Here is a 20,626-nt window from a genome sequence, read left to right as displayed (position 1 = left end):
AATTCACGGGTGAGCTTGACGCACGACCAGCCCCGAGGAACAGCACCTGGATACGCGGGCCATGGTACCCAGCAGGTACCAGCCCACCAAGAGGCGTAAGAGGAGACTCGCCTAGGAGGCCTCTCCTCCAACGCTCACCGATGTGCCAGCCATCCATGGCATCATACATTGGCACACCGACGTTTCCGGACTTCACCCACGAGAACAGAGCACAGTACACGGAGCTACGAATGTGCTTAGAGACAATGATGTCCGATGTAGCTGATGAACCGTACAAGTATGCTATCCTACTGAAGCACCTCAAGGTGCCCCGAGCGCACAATATAGCGCTGGCCTATGCCACCTCTACTACCCCATACACAGCGGCTCTAGCAGCACTCGACCAAAGATATGGACGCATATGGGACTACGTAATACAAGAGATAAGGCATATTGACCGCCTACCCCCAGCCACAGACAATCGCTCACTAGATGACCTGTCTATCAAGGTACAATCCCTGGTAGGGATGCTGGGGGCGCAAAGAGAAAAGGGTATGCACGAACTGTACGCAAACTCTAATGTCGAGAGGATTTTAGAGAAGCTTCCGCCCGCCCGACAAGAGCGCTTCAGGCGGCAAAGAGACCACCGTGATCCTAACGGTCCCGAGCCATCCCTCCTAGACCTAGCCGACTTCCTGGCGAGAGAAGTCAACAGCCTACGGTTGGATACGTTCATGCGGAGCACACCAAGCTCCAGAGAGGGACCTAGGAGAGCAAACGATGGCCGCAGATTGGTGACCGTCATGCACCAATCAGAATCAGTCTCGATGAAAGAGAAGTGGAAGATGGTGTGCCCGTACTGCGAAAAGGAACACTGGTTGTCACAATGTGACACGTTCAAGAAGATGACCGCCGACGAGGTGAGTCAATGGATAAAGTCCAACCGACGCTGTTACCGATGTGCGCGCAGTCACATGGCAGCCGATTGCCGCTTAAAGAAGAGGTGTAGTCGGTGTGACGGAGCCCACCTAGATGTCCTACACGACAGTAACAGAAGAAAGCCTGCACCCTCAAGCAGCACAAAGGCAAGTGTTATGTACATTGACCCCGCCAGCAGCGGGGGCGCCCGGGTGCTCTTAAAGGTGGTCCGCGTAACACTGAGTTACCAAGATAAGGTCATGGACACTTACGCCGTCCTTGACGACGGGTCAGAGAAGACCCTTCTCCTCGCGTCCGCTGCGGCCCACCTGGGGCTGCGGGGGAGCGAAAACCAGATGACGATTCGGACAATAAGAAGAGATCTAAAGACGATAAAGGGCGAGAATGTCTCCTTCACTATCGCAGCAAGCGGGCAGCCAGAGAGACGGTATAGGATTACTAACGCTTTCACCAGCCAAGAAATAGGCCTGTCGCAGTACACCTACCCCATCGCCAAGCTGATGGATAAATATGTGCACCTGCGTCAACTACCTATACCGCTCATAGACGGTGCCACCCCGACCCTGCTGATAGGCTCCGACCATGCAGACCTCATCGTCCCGATAGACCGGGTCCACACAGGGCCCTGAGGCTGTCCTGCAGCAGTCGAGACCCGCCTAGGATGGACATTACAAGGCCCCCTCGCTAAGTCTCTTAACCGAACAGCAGCCACTAACTGCCTCCACTCCAGAGTGACAGAAGAAGACACCACCCTCCTACAGCATGTCGAGAGGCTATGGACACTAGAGACAATGCCCTTTAAGAACGAAAAGAAAGACATTCGTTCCAAGGAAGACATTTACGCTATAGCCCTCCTAGAGCAGGGGACAAAGAGAGTCAAAGTCAACGGAGTGATGAGATACGCAACTCCACTCTTGAGGCGAGAGGGTATGCCCACCTTCCACGCCCCAAAAGAAGCGACGGAGCGGTATCTATTGAACACAGAGCGGCGCCTAGCCAGAGACCCCGCTCAAGAGACGGTGTACCGCGCTGAGATTAACAAGCTAATCACAGCGGGACACATAAAGAAAATTGACATTAAAGAGGCCGATCAGACGACCGAATCATGGTACGTGCCGCACCACAAAGTCCACCACAACGGCAAGGATCGTATTGTGTTCAACTGCAGCTACCAGATCGGATCACAAAATCTGAATAAAGAGCTCTTGCCCGGCCCAACACTCGGCCCCTCTCTACTAGGCGTGTTACTACGTTTCCGCCAAGACAAGGTGGCCATCAGCGGCGACATCAAAGGGATGTTCCTGCAGGTGAGACTAGTGGAGGAGGACAAGCCCCTGCTGCGGTTCCTATGGAGAGAGAGGATCGGGGATGAGCAACCAGCCATCTATCAATGGGAAGTCCTCCCTTTCGGAACCACATGCAGCCCATGCTGTGCTACGTTTGCACTGCAAAAGCACGTCGCAGAGGACCCAGCAGCTGATGAAGAGGTCCGACAAAGTGTAGGAAATAGTTTCTACGTGGACAACTGTCTGCAAAGCGTCTCGACGCCAGAAGAAGCCGAGGCCCTTCTACTCAAGCTCCGCGCCTCCCTGATCAAAGGCGGCTTTGATCTCAGGCAGTGGGCCAGCAGCGACCCGCAAGTATTGCGCAGCCTCTCCCCCGAGGACAAGGCAGCAAGCAGCGAGACCTGGATGGCGACCATCCCAGGAGAAGCCCAAGAAATGACATTAGGACTAGTCTGGCGCTTCAAAACAGACTCGCTCCATTATAAACACACACCCCTGACCAAGGAGCAGGGAAGGTCGACTGCACTACCGACCACCAGACGGAGTGTATACAGAACACTCGCCAGACAATATGACCCGTTGGGATGTATTCTACCTTACACCACCAGGGCAAAGTTGATTGTAAGAGCGTTATGGGACAAGGACCAGGGCTGGGACGACCCCATACCCGAACACCTTGCATCCACATGGAGAGAGTGGGAGACGGAACTCAGCTCACTCCCAGGTGTCAACATATGCCGCAGCTACTTCCCACCCACAGTGAGGCCGGAGACGTGCCAGATGGACCTGCACGTCTTCAGCGATGCCTCCGAAGTAGCCTACGGTTCGGTGGCCTACTTGCGTGCCCGAGAGGAGGGAGGAGAAATACATACTGCTTTCATCCTGGCTCGCTCAAGAATAGCCCCACGAAAGCAACAATCTATCCCGCGTCTAGAGCTCTGCGCAGCCCTAGCAGGAGCGCAACTCGCCACGTTAATCCAACGTGAACTCACCATTCCGGTGCAAAGAACAATCTTGTGGTCAGACTCCACGACAGTACTCACATGGATCCGGTCTGATTCGTGCAGATACAAGGTCTTCGTGGGAGTCAGAGTCACAGAGATTCAAGATTTAACAGAAGTAGCAAGCTGGAGGTATGTGGACACAAAACACAACCCAGCTGACGTCATCACCCGGGGAATGTCCCTGGATGACCTCACCCGTCACAACCTATACAGTGACGGGCCAGAGTTCCTCAAGCTCCCGGAAGAAGAGTGGCCTACACCCACCCCACGGGAAGCGAGTAAAGAGGAGGCCGAAAACAAGAAATCTATGTTCTGTGGATTGAACACACTCGTCTCCACAGACCCCGACATAGACGATTGCCTCACCCTAGAGAGTGCGCAGCTAAAGACATTCCTGTGGCACCACCCAGAGGTTCAGCTCACTACTGACATTACAGCAGCTGACTACGAAGAAGCAGAACTTCTTCTACTACAACGAGCCCAGAGAGACTCGTTCCCCGATGAGCTAGACTGTCTACAGGGAGCAAAGCCCGTCCCATCAGACAGCAGACTGCTCCACCTAGCCCCCGAGAGCGACGCCCATGGTCTCATCAGAGTGGGTGGTCGTTTGCGGAGAGCTCCAGACTTACCGGATGACGTCAAGTACCCGATAGTCTTAAACAGCCGACACAAGGTCACAGAGCTGATCATAAAGAAATACGACGAGGATGTGCATCACGCCGGGGCAGAGAGAGTCTTCGCGGAGATCAGACGTCGTTATTGGATACTGCAAGGGAGAGAAGCAGTGCGGCGCTTCCAGCGAACCTGTCTAGACTGTCGTAAGTGGCGAGCGCAGCCCAGTATACCCCGGATGGCTGACCTACCTCCCTGTCGCCTCCGACTCGGCGACAAGCCTTTTCACTCCACCGGTATGGACTGTTTCGGCCCGCTGTATATAGAGAAAGGAAGAGGAACCGAGAAGCGGTGGGGTATTGTATTCAAATGCATGACCACCCGAGCGATGCATATAGAACTCCTTCCAACCATGAACACAGACTCATTCCTTATGGCCTTCCGAAGATTCACATCGCGGAAAGGCAAACCGTCTATATTATTGTCTGATCACGGGACAAACTTCAAAGGCGGAGAAAGAGAGCTGACAGAGAGCTTCCAAGCTATGGGCCCAGAACTTAAGACCCACCTCGCTCCATCCCAGATTGACTTCCAGTTTAATCCCCCGAACGCACCTCACTTCGGTGGAACTTGGGAACGAGAAGTACGTTCAATAAAGACAGCCCTGTACGCCGTGCTTGGGGCCCAGACCGTGGCGGAAGAAGTCCTAATGACAGTCCTCACGGAGATCGAGGGAGTATTGAACTCAAAGCCCCTCGGTTACGTCTCAAGTGATGTAGCAGATGTCGACCCAGTCACCCCCAACACACTCTTGATGGGGCGGCTGGACCCCGCGCTACCACGGACAATGTACAGGCCTGAAGAAGCGAACGGCCGAAGAATGTGGAGGTACAGTCAAGTATTGGCTGACAAGTTTTGGAACAGCTTCCTACTCCACTATCTACCGTCTCTACAGACCCGCCAGAAATGGGTGAAAGAGAGAGACAATTTGACAGAAGGAACAGTCGTCATGATTATCGACCAGTCACTACCCCGAGCTATGTGGCCGGCTGGCCGCGTAAGCAAAGTGATCACCGGTGCCGACGGAAAGGTCCGAGCAGCCGAAGTGCTCGTCCAAGGACGGATCTACACCCGACCCGTGGCGAGGCTAATAGAACTGCCAAGGCTCCCCGATACTATCGATGACGACCATGACCCCATGACTTTGTGAACTGCCCGACCCCTCACAACAGACATTGAGTAGTGGACAGTGCGGTTAATCTGTCTCTGCTTAGCTAATTAGGTGGGACTAATTAGGAGGCGGCTGTTACAAAGGATCAGATTAAACCGAATATATATATTTATTGATTGATATATATTGCATAGTATTTGTATATCGTTTGATATCCCTTGTATATTCCTTGTACATATACACGGAATATCCCTTTAGCCTAGTGCGGACCATGATGTTTCGTTCTCCTATTGGACAGCGGTCCACAGGCGCCAGAGCCATGCCTCCGGAGTCAGGTTCAAAGTCACCGTCAAGACATGTCTGTGCATGCCCGGCCTTGCCCAGGGATACGAGACAGAAATGAGATTGGCACTAGATTGTTCGCCGTGCATATAAATATGGCGCAGGTGAATACAGAAGTAGAGTTACCCAATAAGTTGAAGCCTCACCCACGATACAACGTGCGGTGAAGTATGGCCTGTTTGGCCCCAAATAGAGCATTGAGACCGCGTGCGAATTAATAACTGAATTGTCAGAGTTTGGCGCTATACCGTCGAGTGCGACATATTTCTATTAAGTCAGTAATAGTCTATTTGTGTATAGTGTATCGTGCGGCTAAAGTTCTACAGTGACCAGCATCACCAACGCTTCCTCGTATCAGCTAGAGTGCTTATCCAGGCTGGGCTGCTTTCATGGCGCTTTCACCCGAGGAGACCTAGACGAGAACCGTGTGGACATGTACACTGGATTAATCTACCCGACGACTACATAGCCCTTTGCGGCTGGATTATATTTGTTTTGGTCCTGTGATTTATGGAGCGGAGAATCGCAGACGCCTACACGTGTGGGATTTACCCTGTGAGGAGCCAAGTCGAGTATGCGCCTCAGAGAGCCTGAGGCCGGCTAGCTTTCTTCACTGTGGAGCTACAGTCTACGGAGAACAGCTGTATTCGTCTGTGGATCAAGAGACTATTGACTATACCGTCTCCTGTACTTGGAGTCTCCTTAGTCATCGTTGACCAGACTCTCTACTACCGACAGATCCTCTACCCCTGCTGGCTTACAACCGGGGGGACCCTTCCAGTATCTCCCGCTATATATTACTAGTGTACCATAGATATAATTCCCTAAGATTCAGGTTGTATAATTACCTCCTGCGTAACCAGAGAATGGACATTCATTATTGATTTGCCTACGCATATTCCTTTGCCTTATAAGCGCATCCAAAGTAACATAAGAGAAGTATATTATGTACCTTTTGCTGCAATAAATACTTAATTATTACTTTGTGTGGAACCGATTTCTTGTGGGAAGTGTTCATCATATTTATATATCATGTACTGTATGGCCAGTAATTAAAGTACATAAAGCGGTAGTGGTTTAATGATACCATACTTATCAATACAGTCAGGGAATTGTACCCCTCAGTTACACTTCCGCTATCTTGAAGTCGTCGCCGAAGAACTGTTTCAGCATTTGTTTTGCTTTGGTATAGCCTGCAGTAGGCTCCATGTGAATGCAGCTTTTGACCAGCTCATGTGGTTGTCCACTTGTGTACTGCAACAGAAACTGTAGACGGTCACGATTGTCACTGGTGCGGTCTTCAACTCCATGTTCCATAGATCTGATGAATGTCTTGTATTCGAGAGGGTTACCAGTGAATGTTGGAATGGTGAGCTCAGGAAGTAATGAAGCTTTGTGATTCTTCACAAGGTATTCTGTGACATTCGCCTGTTGAGAGATAGCCTTGCTTAGACTATGAAGCTCCCATCCTTCATTGAATTCCCTTTTTGTTGCTTTTAATATGCTGGTCATTAGTGGTGCTGCTGGAAGCTGCACATCCTCTGGTTTACTGAGGGGAGGTAGTGAGGCACGCTGATATTTCATCTGTTTCATCTGCCTTTTCAATGTTTAAGACAGTCCTGTCATTTAATGGAGTACATTCATAATTTTCCAAGAACTCCCATTTTTGCATCAGACACAGCGAGAGCAGTCTTCATTTCATGTATTTCTAGCCTTCTTTTTTGTTCTGCTTCAAACCTCATTTCTTCAGCTTGTAGTTGAGCCTCCTTGCATTGTTTTTGTGCTAGCCAGTCTGCTTCTTCCTGCTCAAGAGCTAACCTTTCATTTAAAGCGGCGGCCTTTACTTGTAGAGCCGCACGCTCCATCTCTGCATTCAGGCTGATTGCGTTTGTTGAGCGAGAGCTTGATGAGCATTTACTTATTACTGTTCCAGACTTAGATTTACTATCCATAGGTTTTACCAGATTGTTACACTCTTCAGCCTGCTCAGATCGTTTTGTGACCTCTTTCATCCATTCCTCACATTTCCAGAAGAATACATTCAGTGATTCAATTTTAGGCTCAAAATTCTTCTGATCAACTTCATATTCTTCCTCTGACATAAAACGACCCAGTTCACTGTTTACTTGTATTAGTTCTTGTTGCAAATTACTGAAGTCAACACGCATTTTGTTATTGACAATGCTGACATTCGCATCATCTTCCTTTAATGTCACTATTTCTTTCATCATGTTATTTAGCGCTGATAATTTGTGCTTGCGTGTCTTTTCACGTTTAGCTGCTTGCTCCTGCATGGCTTTCTCCGTCAATTTTACTATCCTTTTGCCACTGACTTCCATTCCATCCATATTGAATCACCAGTCGGTAGTCGGGCTTTCCACAATTAGTAAAATGTCAATCACCTGGCGAGAGCGTGCAAGCTAGACGCGCGTTTAATTACTTTTACTTTCAATCCAGACCGCAAGCTACTATGTTGCTTTTTTCCATTGACCACATTCTGTAACGTTAGTTATAGCTTCAATAGGATACGGCACTTTCAGGCAAATTATACAAGATACAGTAGTACAGCTTACTGGTTGACGTCTTCTTTCAGGCAAATTATACAAGATACAGCTTACTGGTTGACGTCTTCTTTTTTCATTCTTTCGTTCCACGAAAAGTTCCTTCCTTTAGTCAGGCCAGTCCAAATCCAAGTTCCGTTTTTTTAATGAGCAAGTTTTTAGACGAAATGTAGTTTCCAAAACACGTTAATGCCATAAGCTTCAGACGCTCTCAAACTTTGAATTCTCCCGTTCCACATCCACACGCAAGAAAGCCACTGACCACGACCTACTATTAACTATTTAATGTCCAATTCGGGTTACACTTTCTTGTTTCCTAAACTTGTAGAGCGAGATGAATCAAGTAAATTCTAGGTAAAGAGAGAGAGGTCTGACTTCCGGTATGCCGTTAGAGGGCACAGACGCATAGAAGACCGCTCTCCCGGGCGGAAGATAATTCTTCCACTTCAAGAATTCAATGAACACAAATATCTAAATCAAAAGGTAGATGAGTGGAAGAAGGAAATGGAAGGACAGAAAAAGAAAGGAAAAAACGTTTAAAAACTCGAAAAACGAGACCACAGAGGAGTTCGACATCGAAGCTAACGTGGTCGCTAGCTTAAATAAAATGTGGCAAGATGACAATGTGCCGACAAGTCACGAGAAGAGCATGGAACACGAATATACAACCAAGGAGCTGGTGCCGAGAGAAGCATGCATTAAAAAAGCACTGAAGATAAAAGGAACCCGCTTCCAGACCCCACACTCCCAACATGAAGATTCAAAGAAGTACTGGAAGGAGGCGAGGAGGGAACCGGGGCCTCAGGCACCTCGGAACGCGAGAGATGGGACGAGCCGACGGCACCAGCACCAGGCAGACAGAGGGGCCGCTGCACTGAGAGCGAGAGAGAGGCTCAGCGAGTACACACATCCTTAAAAAACAATGAGAAAGAAACCATAGGACTCCTCTTGTTTCTGTGGTCATGGCAATGTTTACTAAGTGCCCGGGAGGGGTAAGGTCATTTTATTAACGTAGGTTTTCTTTAGCAGCCAACGTTGGACCAAGGGATGGAGGGGTTTCGGATAGACGCCTCGTCACACACCCTTAGCGCAGGGCCCCCCCCTAACGAGGGGCTCTCCCTCGCACACCAACGGGGTTTATGCCAAGAGGAGCGGGTGTTCCCCCCCCTCGCTTGGAGGTCGAATTCAATAACGTGTTAAATGTTATATGTTAAATGTTGGGAAGAAGGTAGAGTATGGGAGGCAGCTAACATATGCAATAACTGAGAAATGAATGTCAGGACCATAAACGGACCAGACCAAACAAGAACGAAAACGGCTATCCCTCATATACCAATGCCCTGTCCTGTGCGTCTTGTTTGTCTTGTGGTGGTGGTTGTCTTATTCTAGAAAAATGAGTAGATTGGCTATGCAAAAACGGAACATCATACTGTAAAGAAAAGAAAAGGTTGTTGTAAAATGTGAAGAGGTGATTTTGGAAAAGAAAAGGAAAATGTTTCAAATGTTTATGCAAACTTTCGTAACTACTGAAACAAAATTGTAAATTGTCTATGAAAAAGCGGAATTCATACTGTAAAGAAAAATTGTATATGTGAAAAAGTGACTTTGGAAAAGAAAAGGAAAATGTACATGCAAAAATGTAAAAAAAAACGTGACTTTGGAAAAGATGTGAAAAATCAACAAAAATAAAGAGTTATAAAAAAAAGAGAGAGAGGTCTAAAAACTGTCTGGCTCCACTCTCTCATCACTCGGCCTGACCGCCGGTCCAATCTGCGTTATTTTCTTTCTAAACAAATTCTGTCACCCTGATTAATGACATCACGGTTATCCTGTCAAACTAAAAGTCCCTCGGCCTATCAGCCAAATATCACTTAAGAAACAAACTAACAGGGGAGCTCCAGTAGCTCACCGCGTACCTCGAACGGTATTTCGGCGTCGGGGACAACCGTGCGCGTCACGGATCTGGGGTAGCGAGTTCGACTCCCGGACAAGCCGTACTTTCTCAGAGTGTCTTTCCCCCCATCTATACCCCCATTCAACCTGTTTCTGTCTGTCATACTTGACCAGAAAAAGCGATAAACGCAAAAAGAACCAGCTGACTGGTCAAAGTTAAAAAAAAAAAAAAAAAAAAAAAGAAACAAACTAACAACAAAGAAATCATTCTTACCAATAAACATGAATTGTCTTTTTTTTTTTTTGTCAACTTTTTCTCCCATCCCAATTTCGTATCGTCCAATTCTACCCTCCCCTGTCTCGAACGCTGTTTGGCCATGCCTCCCACAAGCCGGCTGTAATGTGGACGAAGCCATACATTGCACGAGTCCCCTCCGGTACTGGAGGTAGCAGCCGTCGCATCTTTTCACCTGCACAGCGCGATCTTTCAGCGCCGGGGGTCTGCGCTTTGGAGGGACGCCGCCCCCGTCGCTTCCTGATTCTACTGCACAGGCGCACCAACCGACCTGTAGGAGTCGCTGTCCACAACGTCCGATCCCCACCCATCATCTTCCCACCCCCTAATACTGCCAAATGTATTAGTATGAACGACCAGCAAAGCTGAATGCAATGCGGAGAGCTGGGCTCGAACCCAGCGCCTCCTGCATTGGTGGTGAGCGCCTTGCCCACTGCACCACCTAGCCGCCCCAAACATGAATTGTCTTAACATTTTAACTTATGTACTAATAATAATATCTATCTATTTATCCATCTATTTAAACACCATGAAATACAGGTCCAAAATACTTTTCTATTAACTGAAATTACTCTTAATTACCAGACTAGGCATTTAGGCACCTACAGTGACATTGAGTAGGATATTAAAATGGAATAAAAGCAAAACCGAGTTTACAACATATATATATATACGTGGTTGGCCTTAAAAAGGATGGCGCCCAATCACGTATATATCCGTGGTTGGCTGCAAATCGGTTAACTACATAAAAATATTTATATAATTGTTTGCTTATAGACGAAGGTTGCAACATAATTATGTAATGTAATGTTGTTGGCTGTGTAACGGAGAGCAGCCGCCCAGGCAGCGCAGCTCCCGACTCATTATTAATTTAATTAATTAATCCAATCCACTTTATTTATAGAGAACATTTAAAAACAACAAAGTTGACCAAAGTGCTGTACAAGTCCCACAACATAAAAGAAATAAAATAAAAATAATGTATCTCGAAGCTTCAAATTAAAATCAAATCTCGGCCCCGAAGCTTCGAAGGTTAAAAAAAGCTTCGAAGGTCAGCCCTACTTCTGACCATCAGCAGCAGACACATTTTGACCAGTCGGCATAATAGAGCTGATTCTCACTTTTATCTGGTGGTTGTTCTCAAAACACAGTTTCTGGTGTCTCTTCTTCAGCTTCCTCACACGCGTCTTCCCTGTGCGGAAGTCAAGAGTGCTGAGGTCCATCTGGTTACCAAGGTGTTGGGCCAGTTCAAGCTTGCTCCGAATCCTCTTCCCACAGGGACTAGAAGAGAGGAAGAGGGACCAATACATGTTACTGTAAAGACATTGAACAAGACCACTGCTTCCTTTAAAAGAGGACTAAAGACGTACCTCTTCACAAAAGCCTTCTCTTAGTTTTAACCTTTTGTTGTTATACATGCCTTGTGTTTTATCCATTTTTTTAATGTTTTTATGCCTTGTTTTGTTTTTAATTGCCTATGTTTTTAAAGCGCATGTTTTACCCTGTAGCACTCTAAATTGGGCACTATAAATTGAATGTATTATATTATTATTATTAACACTTTCAGTGCCACGGCCCACATATCTCGTTTTATTAGGCCCCCCTCTGAGTGCCCACGACGACAAATATAGTTTTATTTGTTTATTAGCGATCTGATTTCATATTTCATCAACAGAGTCTCCCGTTGGTACAGCAGCTCCTCCAGCAGCTCAGAATGGAAAAAAGCGCCCCCTATCATCTATCCCTGTGTAACTGCAGGTCAGTCGCTGGCAAGCTGTCTGCTCAACAGACAGACTGATTCCCGTCATCGCGGGACGGGAATCAGCCTGGAATATATATTCACAGTAGCCAATACTCAATCAATAAGTGTGATCGATATTTGGAATGGCGATCAGGAATTGGAATGATCTTTTTGGAGAACATCTGATCTGAGGTAAGGAATCTATTTTACCAGTCTTGGGATAATCAGAGTTGTATTTGCTGAGATCTCAGCGTTTGCCCTATGTCTGTGTGTGTGCGCGCGATCGCTGATGAGGAAATCAGCGAATTAGACACATAGCCATAATTTAAAACATAGATTAGGCGTTTTTAACGCTAACACTGAAGTGGATGGTGGGCATTCAACCGGTAAATCAAGGTTAAGCAAGGGCTCTGAAAGTGTTAAGATGGATACACAGAACCCAGGCAGAAATGGGATCAGAGATGGACAGAGCGTTACTTCAAACTGAAACAGACAGAATCTATATTAGTATATATTATAGTATATTATACAACAGCATTCTGTCTATATTAGTATATATTATAGTATATTATACACCTGCATATAACCCATAGCTCTGTATGATAGCATGTACAATAATGCTGTTGTATATTTATTCTCACCGTATATATATCTATACACACCTGTTTGTACTTACCTACACATAATTACTAGTTACGCTGCTGGACAATATGACTACTACCGGATTTTATACCTGTATCACTGTACATATCATACTACAACTCTGTACATACATCTGATTAGCACTACACTAGTACTAATCTATATATTTTCTACCCAGTTTAATCACCTGTACATTCATTGTATATTACTATTGCACTTTACCGTTACATTTGCACTCTGGTTGGATGCCAAACCTCCTTTCGTTGTACTGAACTTGTGCTGGATGGTGACAATACATTTGAATCGAATCTAATTACAGGATATATAAATATAAAACATGCTACAAGCCAAAAGAAAACAATATTCAAGATATGGACACTAGCGGTCAGGTGGCATAGCGGAGATTGTGCTCGTCACCAATGCAAGAGGCTGCGGTCTCGACTCCCGGAGAGTCAGCATTGCCTTGGCTTGGGCTGATCGCTATACTAACTCGTTTGGCTGAGTTAGGGGGAGGGAAGCCGTGGGTGGGTCCTGGGCGTTGTGGACAGCGACCCCTACAGTTCGGTCGGGGAGCCTGCACAGCGAGGGTAGGATCTGGAGAAAGGTAGTGTGACCTTCCACACGTTACACTCTCCCGGTGAGAATCTGCGCTGCCAGGCTGGCTGCCGGCTGGCTGCACATGTGTCGGAGGAAAGCATGCGACAGTCTCCGGCCTCCCGGACCAACAGTAGGGGGGGGTGCACAACAACCAGGAAGGGGGTTGGGAATTGGCATAACGACTGGAGAAAAACCAAAAAATAAATAAATTAAAAAAAAAGATATGGACACTAGAATCACATTCTGACACTGACAAGTGAGATGGATGCCGTTAGAAGATGAATGCAGCACCTGTGTCCTGTAGCCTTAAGGTATCCCAACAAAAACCAAAATGATATATTTTTGTATGCTCAGACTCCATTAGGCTAGCTAAAAAAAGAAAAAATGTTATCCACTTTTCTCTCCTTATTTTCTATTTTTTCTCCCATCCCAATTTCGTATCGCCAATTCTCCCCTCCCCTGTCTTGAACGTTGCTAGACTATGCCTCCCACTGGTCGGCTGTAGTGAGGATAGAAGCCTTGCATCACGTGTCCCCTCCGGTACACGAGGAGGCAGCCTGTCGCATCTTTTCACCAGACAGCGCGGACTCTCAGTGGCGAGGAGTCACGCGTGGGAGGCTCACGCTGCCCCCGATACTTCCTGTCTCTGCTGAACAGGCGTCACCCAACCGACCTGTAGGAGTCGCTGTCCACAACGTCCAATCCCCACCCATCAACTTTCCACCTGCTACCTCTGCCAATTGAGATAGTATGATGACTGGCCCAAGCTGCAGGCAATGCTGACTCGGGGAGTCGAGACCGGAGTCTCTTGCATTGGTGACGAGCGCAATCTCCGCTACGCCACCCAGACGCCCAGGCTAGCTACTCATAAAACTAATTTCAATACAACGATCTCCAGAACAACCCAGTCAGTGATACAATGTAACAACAACCCAGTCAGTGATACAATGTAACAACCCAGTCAGTGATACAAAGTAACAACCCAGTCAGTGATACAAAGTAACAACCCAGTCAGTGATACAAAGTAACAACCCAGTCAGTGATACAATGTAACAACAACCCAGTCAGTGATACAATGTAACAACCCAGTCAGTGATACAAAGTAACAACCCAGTCAGTGATACAATGTAACAACAACCCAGTCAGTGATACAATGTAACAACCCAGTCAGTGATACAAAGTAACAACCCAGTCAGTGATACAAAGTAACAACCCAGTCAGTGATACAATGTAACAACACCCCAGTCAGTGATACAATGTAACAACCCAGTCAGTGATACAAAGTAACAACCCACCTTATCACCTGAAACACCTTGTCATCTGAAACACCATATCACCCGAAACACCTATCACCCGAAACACCTATCACCCGAAACACCTATCACCCGAAACACCTTATCACCTGAAATACCTCACCACCTGAAACACCTTATCACCCGAAACACCTTATCACCCGAAACACCTTATCACCCGAAACACCTATCACCCGAAACACCTTATCACCTGAAATACCTCACCACCCCGAAATACCTTATCACCTGTGAGTTTCACTCAGTACCTAAAATAATAGACGTCGCTCTTTCCAGCCGACAACCCCGACTTCCTGGTGACTTCTTCCATCTTCCAGCCCTCGGGAAGAGCAGCGCAATCCGACAGGACTGTCTGGAAGCTGCTGACGGGACTGACGTTTCCCTGGCAGTTGAGGAGGACGAGGTAGGAAGGAGATGATGGATCAGAATTTTATTGAATAGACTTGCGATAGTAGATTTACTATCACATCTACTGTAACATTAACTCGTCCACTCTACATTCATTGCACACAACATCCACATGCACACTTTGTAAACATTACACCACCATATTTTATCTATTTATTCTTACAAATTTGCACTACCTCTTCTACCAAATTTTAGCATTTTGTTATTTTGCATTTTGTACATTTTAGTTGTATTATATTGTATATAGTAGTATATTGTATATATTTTTTTAAAGTGTTTAGTCTTTACTTTTTTTTACTGTATGAAGCACAATCTCAGGAGGCTCATACAGAACCAAGCATTTCACTGTAATGTACATGTAGTTTATACGTGACAAAACAAAAATGACCATAAATGACTAAATGTAAATATTATATAAAATATAAAATATTTTGCTAGACCATTGGATCTGTTTAACCAGTTTAACTAGGGTCATACAGTATACTGGGTATTTTACCACAAGGGCATTTGTGATTATGAATCATTGGGGTTTTATGATTGTATGTTCAGTCTTGTTGATGTCGTCATCTCTATTCTGTACAGGGGTTGTAGTCCAGAGTTTGCAGCGCTGTGACAATGACAACACATCATCTACACTCACTGTACACACATGCACATGTACACACTCACTTTAAACAAACACTCACCTTACCACTCACTTTATTCACTTTAACTTTATATATTATATATATATAATATATATATATAATATTAAAGTGATTTGCGCTACATTCATACCTCATTTGCACCTGATCCTAAGTTTTGTACCTCTGTGTTGTACCTCATTGTTACAAATTTTATTCTGTATGTATACTTGACTTTACTTACTTTTTAATTACTTCTTAACTCATTCGGGGCCAAACCCGAGATATCCCGGGTTAACTCGCCATGCACTGGGCGCCAAGACCCGAGATATCTCGGGTTTTGCTTGTTTTAAATTTTTTTCGATTTTAATATCCTATTCAATGCCAGGGACCCGTATGTTGGCGTTAGAAGGCCTACTGAGAGTGCAGCCCACTCCATGGGCCATCGCGCCTTCTGCTCCGCCGCACCCAGACTTTGGAATGCTCTCCCCATCCACCTGAGAGCACCACAATCCGTCGAGGTTTTTAAAAGGGGCCTAAAAACATTTCTTTTTAACAAGGCTTTTGCCTGAATTTTCTTTTACTTTTATTTTTACTTCTATTCATTTTACTATTATTTTTATTTTATTTTACTCTTAGGTTCTTCCATTTCACTGGTTGTTAGTCTTTTTAATTGTTTTTATTCATTTTAAATAGTTATATTCATTTAACTTTTGTCTTTATCTCCTGTAGCACTGAGATTCTCACGAATGTAGAGCGCGGTACAAACTGAATCCATTATTATTATTATTATTGCAGTACCTGCCAGATTCCCCCAGGTAGCGGTATCGAGCTGCAGTAAACCCTGTTCCAGTCTCTTGTGTTACACTGCAAAGGTCTACAGGCACAGATCTTCAGTAGAGGCAAGGCTAGAGGTTCAATCGGTCGCATCCAAACGTCTAGGGCAGGGGTGGCCAACCAGTCAGAGACTAAGAGCCACAAAAATGACTGTGGTACCACAAAGAGCCACACCATATACCAGCGTTTCTCAACCTTTTTTTTCAGTCACGGCACCCTTCATGTGTTTATATAGGTCTCACCCTCTGGCCTCTGAAGTTGCTAATGTCTTTTTTATTTGGGCCTCACAGGGTTAAAAGTACCCTGTGAGACCCACAGTTGCAAAATTACAAAATCACTTTTAGCCATTTAAAAAAATAATGTTTATTTAAAAAATGTTAAAGGGGAACTATTTTACTATTTCTTTCACTATTTGGGCACTTTTACACAATTCCTGTGAGTCTATGGAACACCTAGGTTTTTTTCAAAAAAAAATGCATTGTTTTGTATTTCTAATCAAGTACTAAAAACCGCATTTTTCTACCTCAAGATCTTAAGCCGTTTTGAGGCTGGGCGCCAACCACTGTGTGGCCTGGTGCCAACTGCCACATCAACTGCCACATTATTATGCAGCTGAGAAATCTCTGACATCACAGATATGCACATTTTCAGATGACTCAGTTCAGTGAGGGTGAATATTGTGAGAGGAGAATTGGAAGAATGCGCCAATATGAGAATTAGAGACATATATCCTATTAATATAAGTCCACATAGCTAAGAAACAATGGTAAACACTGAAAAAGGCCATTTATAAGATAGTTCCCCTTTAAGCACATGTATAGTCAATTGGTCCTGTTGTTCAGCCTCACAATGCTATTTTATAGTAAATGTGTTTATATGTCCCACCCTCTGGCCTCTGAAGTTGCTAATTTCTTTTTAATTTGGGCCTCACAGGGTTAACCTCTTAAGCCCGAGATATACAGTAAAAGTGTATATTTTCAGCATTACGTTTGTTTACCAATTATTTTAACTGTTATTAGTGAAATATAAGATTATAGAAATCTCAGGGCATTGAGTCGGAAACCGGCGCATATTGACAGGAGGAAGTGGCACAGCCAAAGGTGAGTGTAGTCTTTTGAAGGAAGAGACTCAGGGCTTTCAAATTTAGAAAAACTACCCTACCCAGCTCACACCAGCCCCTGTCAATCATCTGACTTCTGGATTTACTTTTTAATTTCTCTTGTTTTTTCGGATTATCTCCCACAAACCTGAACGTTATTGCCATAAAACAGAACGCAGTTAGTTTCTCTACCTTTCTGTGAACGTCTTGCAAAAAACGGTGTTGCAATATGATGAAAAATGGTGGAGAAATTTACATTATAAAAAAGATGGCAGAATTCAGTACTGTATCTACAAAACCTTCTGTTTAATCATCTTCCCTTTATTCATTTGCTTAGATTTTTCAGGTCTGGTCAATTTTAGCATAGTGTTATTCACAGTCAAAGATAAATTTTTTTTTAAATAGAATTGATATTCTCCTTTGGTTCATTACAATTTACTCAAGCCTAGTAACAGACACACTATTTCTGACACTGATCCATATATGTCCCTAGATTCAGATACCAAGAACATGCAAATGGACCATTTAAAAAAATATTGTAAATGTTTATTCTACGTCCTTGTGGAATGAGTGACATAAAAAAAAAAAAATTAAAAAAAAAAAAGTTAAAAAAAAATAAAAAATAAACATTTTTTATTTTATTTTTATTTTTGGATGGAAGAGCCGCACATTGATGGGCAAAGAGCCGCATGCGGCTCGCGAGCCGCGGGTTGGCCACCCCTGGTCTAGGGGACATCCGATCCATATGCTGTGATTGATTATGCCGTGGACCAAATCGACATTGGATATACCAGATGGCGATTAAACAATTGGAATATTATTTTTGGAATACTCCCGGCCACAGGTAAGGACTATCTGACTATCTGAAATTCTGGCTAGATTGTGCAATGTTTTCATACCGATCCAGCTGATCAGCGTTTTTAGCGTTCAATACTAATGCCGTTACTGGTAATCAATAATCAGAAACGACCCCCCCACTCCCCGCCTTTCATGCATTTATGATGAAACATAATACCTACTGTATAAATTTGATTCGGGAATACTAGCGTGTACAGGCAAGAAACGCCAACGCAAATAGTAGAATTGACCTATATGGCTATAACTCAGCATTTCAGGAATTACCCCATACCACTGTGAAATTATACTTATATTCACCATGGTATAACACGGGTATGCATGGGAAAATTATCTCTTTTTTGCATGTTTTTTTTTATTTTTTATATGATATTTTTCCCCCCTCCTTTTTCCGATTTTTCTCCCATCCCACTGTTAGTCGTTATGCCAATTCCCAACCCCCCTTCCTGGTTGTTGCGCACTCCCCCCTACTGTTGGTCCGGGAGGCCGGAGACTGTCACATGCTTTCCTCCGACGCATGTGCAGCCAGCCGGCAGCCAGCCTGGCAGCGCAGATTCTCACCGGGAGAGTGTAACGTGTGGAAGGTCACACTACCTCCCTCCAGATCCTACCCTCGCTGTGCAGGCGCCCCGACCGAACTGTAGAGGTCGCTGTCCACAACGCCCAGGACCCACCCATCAGCTTTCCCACCCCTAGCACTGTCAATTGTGTTAGTATGAACGACCAGCCAAGCTGATAGCAACGCCGAGAGCTGGATTCGAACCCAGCGTCTCCAGCGTTGATGGCGAGCGCCTTGCCCACTACACCACCTAGCCGCCCTCTTTTTTGCATGTTGACGGGAAGAAACACAGTGTCTAATGACTATAGCAATGTACCTATGGCTATAATATAGAATATAGATTTAGCTCTACAAACAAGGTCACGCAGTCGTATCTTTTAACGCTTGGCCCAGCTACAACGGGACCCGTCTAATAGCTGGCGCTGAATGAGTTAATTACTTTTAATTTTTAATTTTTAAATTTTTACTTACTTACTTTCTTTTTACTGTATGTAGCACACTCTCAGGGGCTCATACAAAAACAAGCATTTCATCATAAAGTATTCTGTATTTTGTTGTGACAAATAATAAACAAACTTAAACAAACTTGAACTTGAAACTTGTACCTTTGTGATCTTGACAGCAGAGGGCGACGCGCGGAGGCTTGCCTGGCGGGTCTTGTACTGGCAGACAGGGCTGAAGTCTCCCCGGCCGTGGCAGTTGAGTCCCGCCACCCTGAACCTGTAGCTCTGACCTGGAGTCAGATCCTGCTTCACTCGGCCCTCGTAGTGCTGGGGCCCCGGGGGGGTCGCCTGGGGAGGGGGGGGGGGGGTACATCTGTCATAGTAGTTCAACATCAACTCAGGTTTCCTACACACAGGGGCGACAGCAGCTCAGGAGGTAGAACAGTCGTCTGGTAATTGTGGTGGCGGGGGCACCGGGGCCGGGGTAGATGGAGCGCCCTGTGGGGTTGGCATTCCCATCGCTGTGCATGGCGGTGTGAGTGGCGCGCGGGCTGTTTGTGTTTTCCTTCGGTCATGGCGTGCTTTATCGGGGGGTGTGTCTTGGATGGGGATGTGGTAGGGATTGATGTGTGAGGTGTTCGGGGGAGTGACTGTTCCGGGGGGGTTCACATGCCTTCGAGCGGCATTGTACTATTGTACTTATTTTTATGCCTATTCTTAAATCTGCACGTTTACATTGCACTACTTTTATTGTCTTTTATACCTATTCTTATGTCTGAAATGTACGCAATTTTAAATTTTGTCTATTTGTGTGCTGATTTTATGCCTATGTTAATTTTATACTAATTGCTGTGGTGTACTCTGGACTGCGGTCCATGTGTGAAGAGTACTATATAGATAGTTATTCATATTTATTATTGTTATATTGTAGAAATGTGTGCATTGAAATGTCTGTAAAGTCTCGACTACATTGAAAATGAGGGTGACCTCAATTGTAATTTCGAGAATAAATAAAGGTTGATGATAATCCAGAGGTTCCCTGTACGATTCCCGCTCCCCCGGGCAGCGTGTCAAAGTGTCCTTGAGCGAGATACTTAACCCCTAACTGCTCCCGATGAGCAGGTCGGCACCTTGCATGGTTGCCTCTGCCGTCGGTGAGCGAGTGAATGGGTCAAATGTGAGGAACAAAATCACAAAGCGCTTTGGATAAAAGCGCTATATAAATGCAGCATTTACCTACACATTTTCCATTTAAAAATTCTTTAACTTTAAATGATTTTGATTTGAAGATTTTGGTCAGTGTTTAGTCTCAGTCAAACCAAGACTTGGTTTTGATGTTTTTCCCAAACTGAAGGAGTTATTTCCTGGAAAACTACAAGCACATTTGTGGTAAGTACGAGATTTAAAGTGTTTCTTTTGCATTATTGCGC

At 45.3% G+C, this 20,626-nt stretch overlaps 1 protein-coding gene across 1 annotated transcript in view; it reads right to left on the bottom strand.

Moving 5' to 3' along the window:
- Positions 1-20,626, bottom strand: part of LOC311241782 (uncharacterized protein) — a 148,763-nt gene that overhangs the window by 61,155 nt on the left and 66,982 nt on the right. Inside the window, exons 13-15 of the mRNA XM_084330689.1 lie at positions 19,359-19,544; positions 14,621-14,754; positions 11,204-11,363 (exon numbers count right to left, since the gene is read on the bottom strand). Coding sequence (XP_084186815.1) covers positions 11,204-11,363; positions 14,621-14,754; positions 19,359-19,544 — 480 coding nt within the window. The remainder of the gene's footprint in view (positions 1-11,203; positions 11,364-14,620; positions 14,755-19,358; positions 19,545-20,626) is intronic.

This window comes from Notolepis coatsorum (genome assembly GCF_963971535.1).
Source record: "Notolepis coatsorum genome assembly, chromosome: 15".
Taxonomy (NCBI): domain Eukaryota; kingdom Metazoa; phylum Chordata; class Actinopteri; order Aulopiformes; family Paralepididae; genus Notolepis; species Notolepis coatsorum.
Note: the sequence above shows the minus strand (reverse complement) of the source record. Positions and strands in the feature narration are given on the sequence as shown.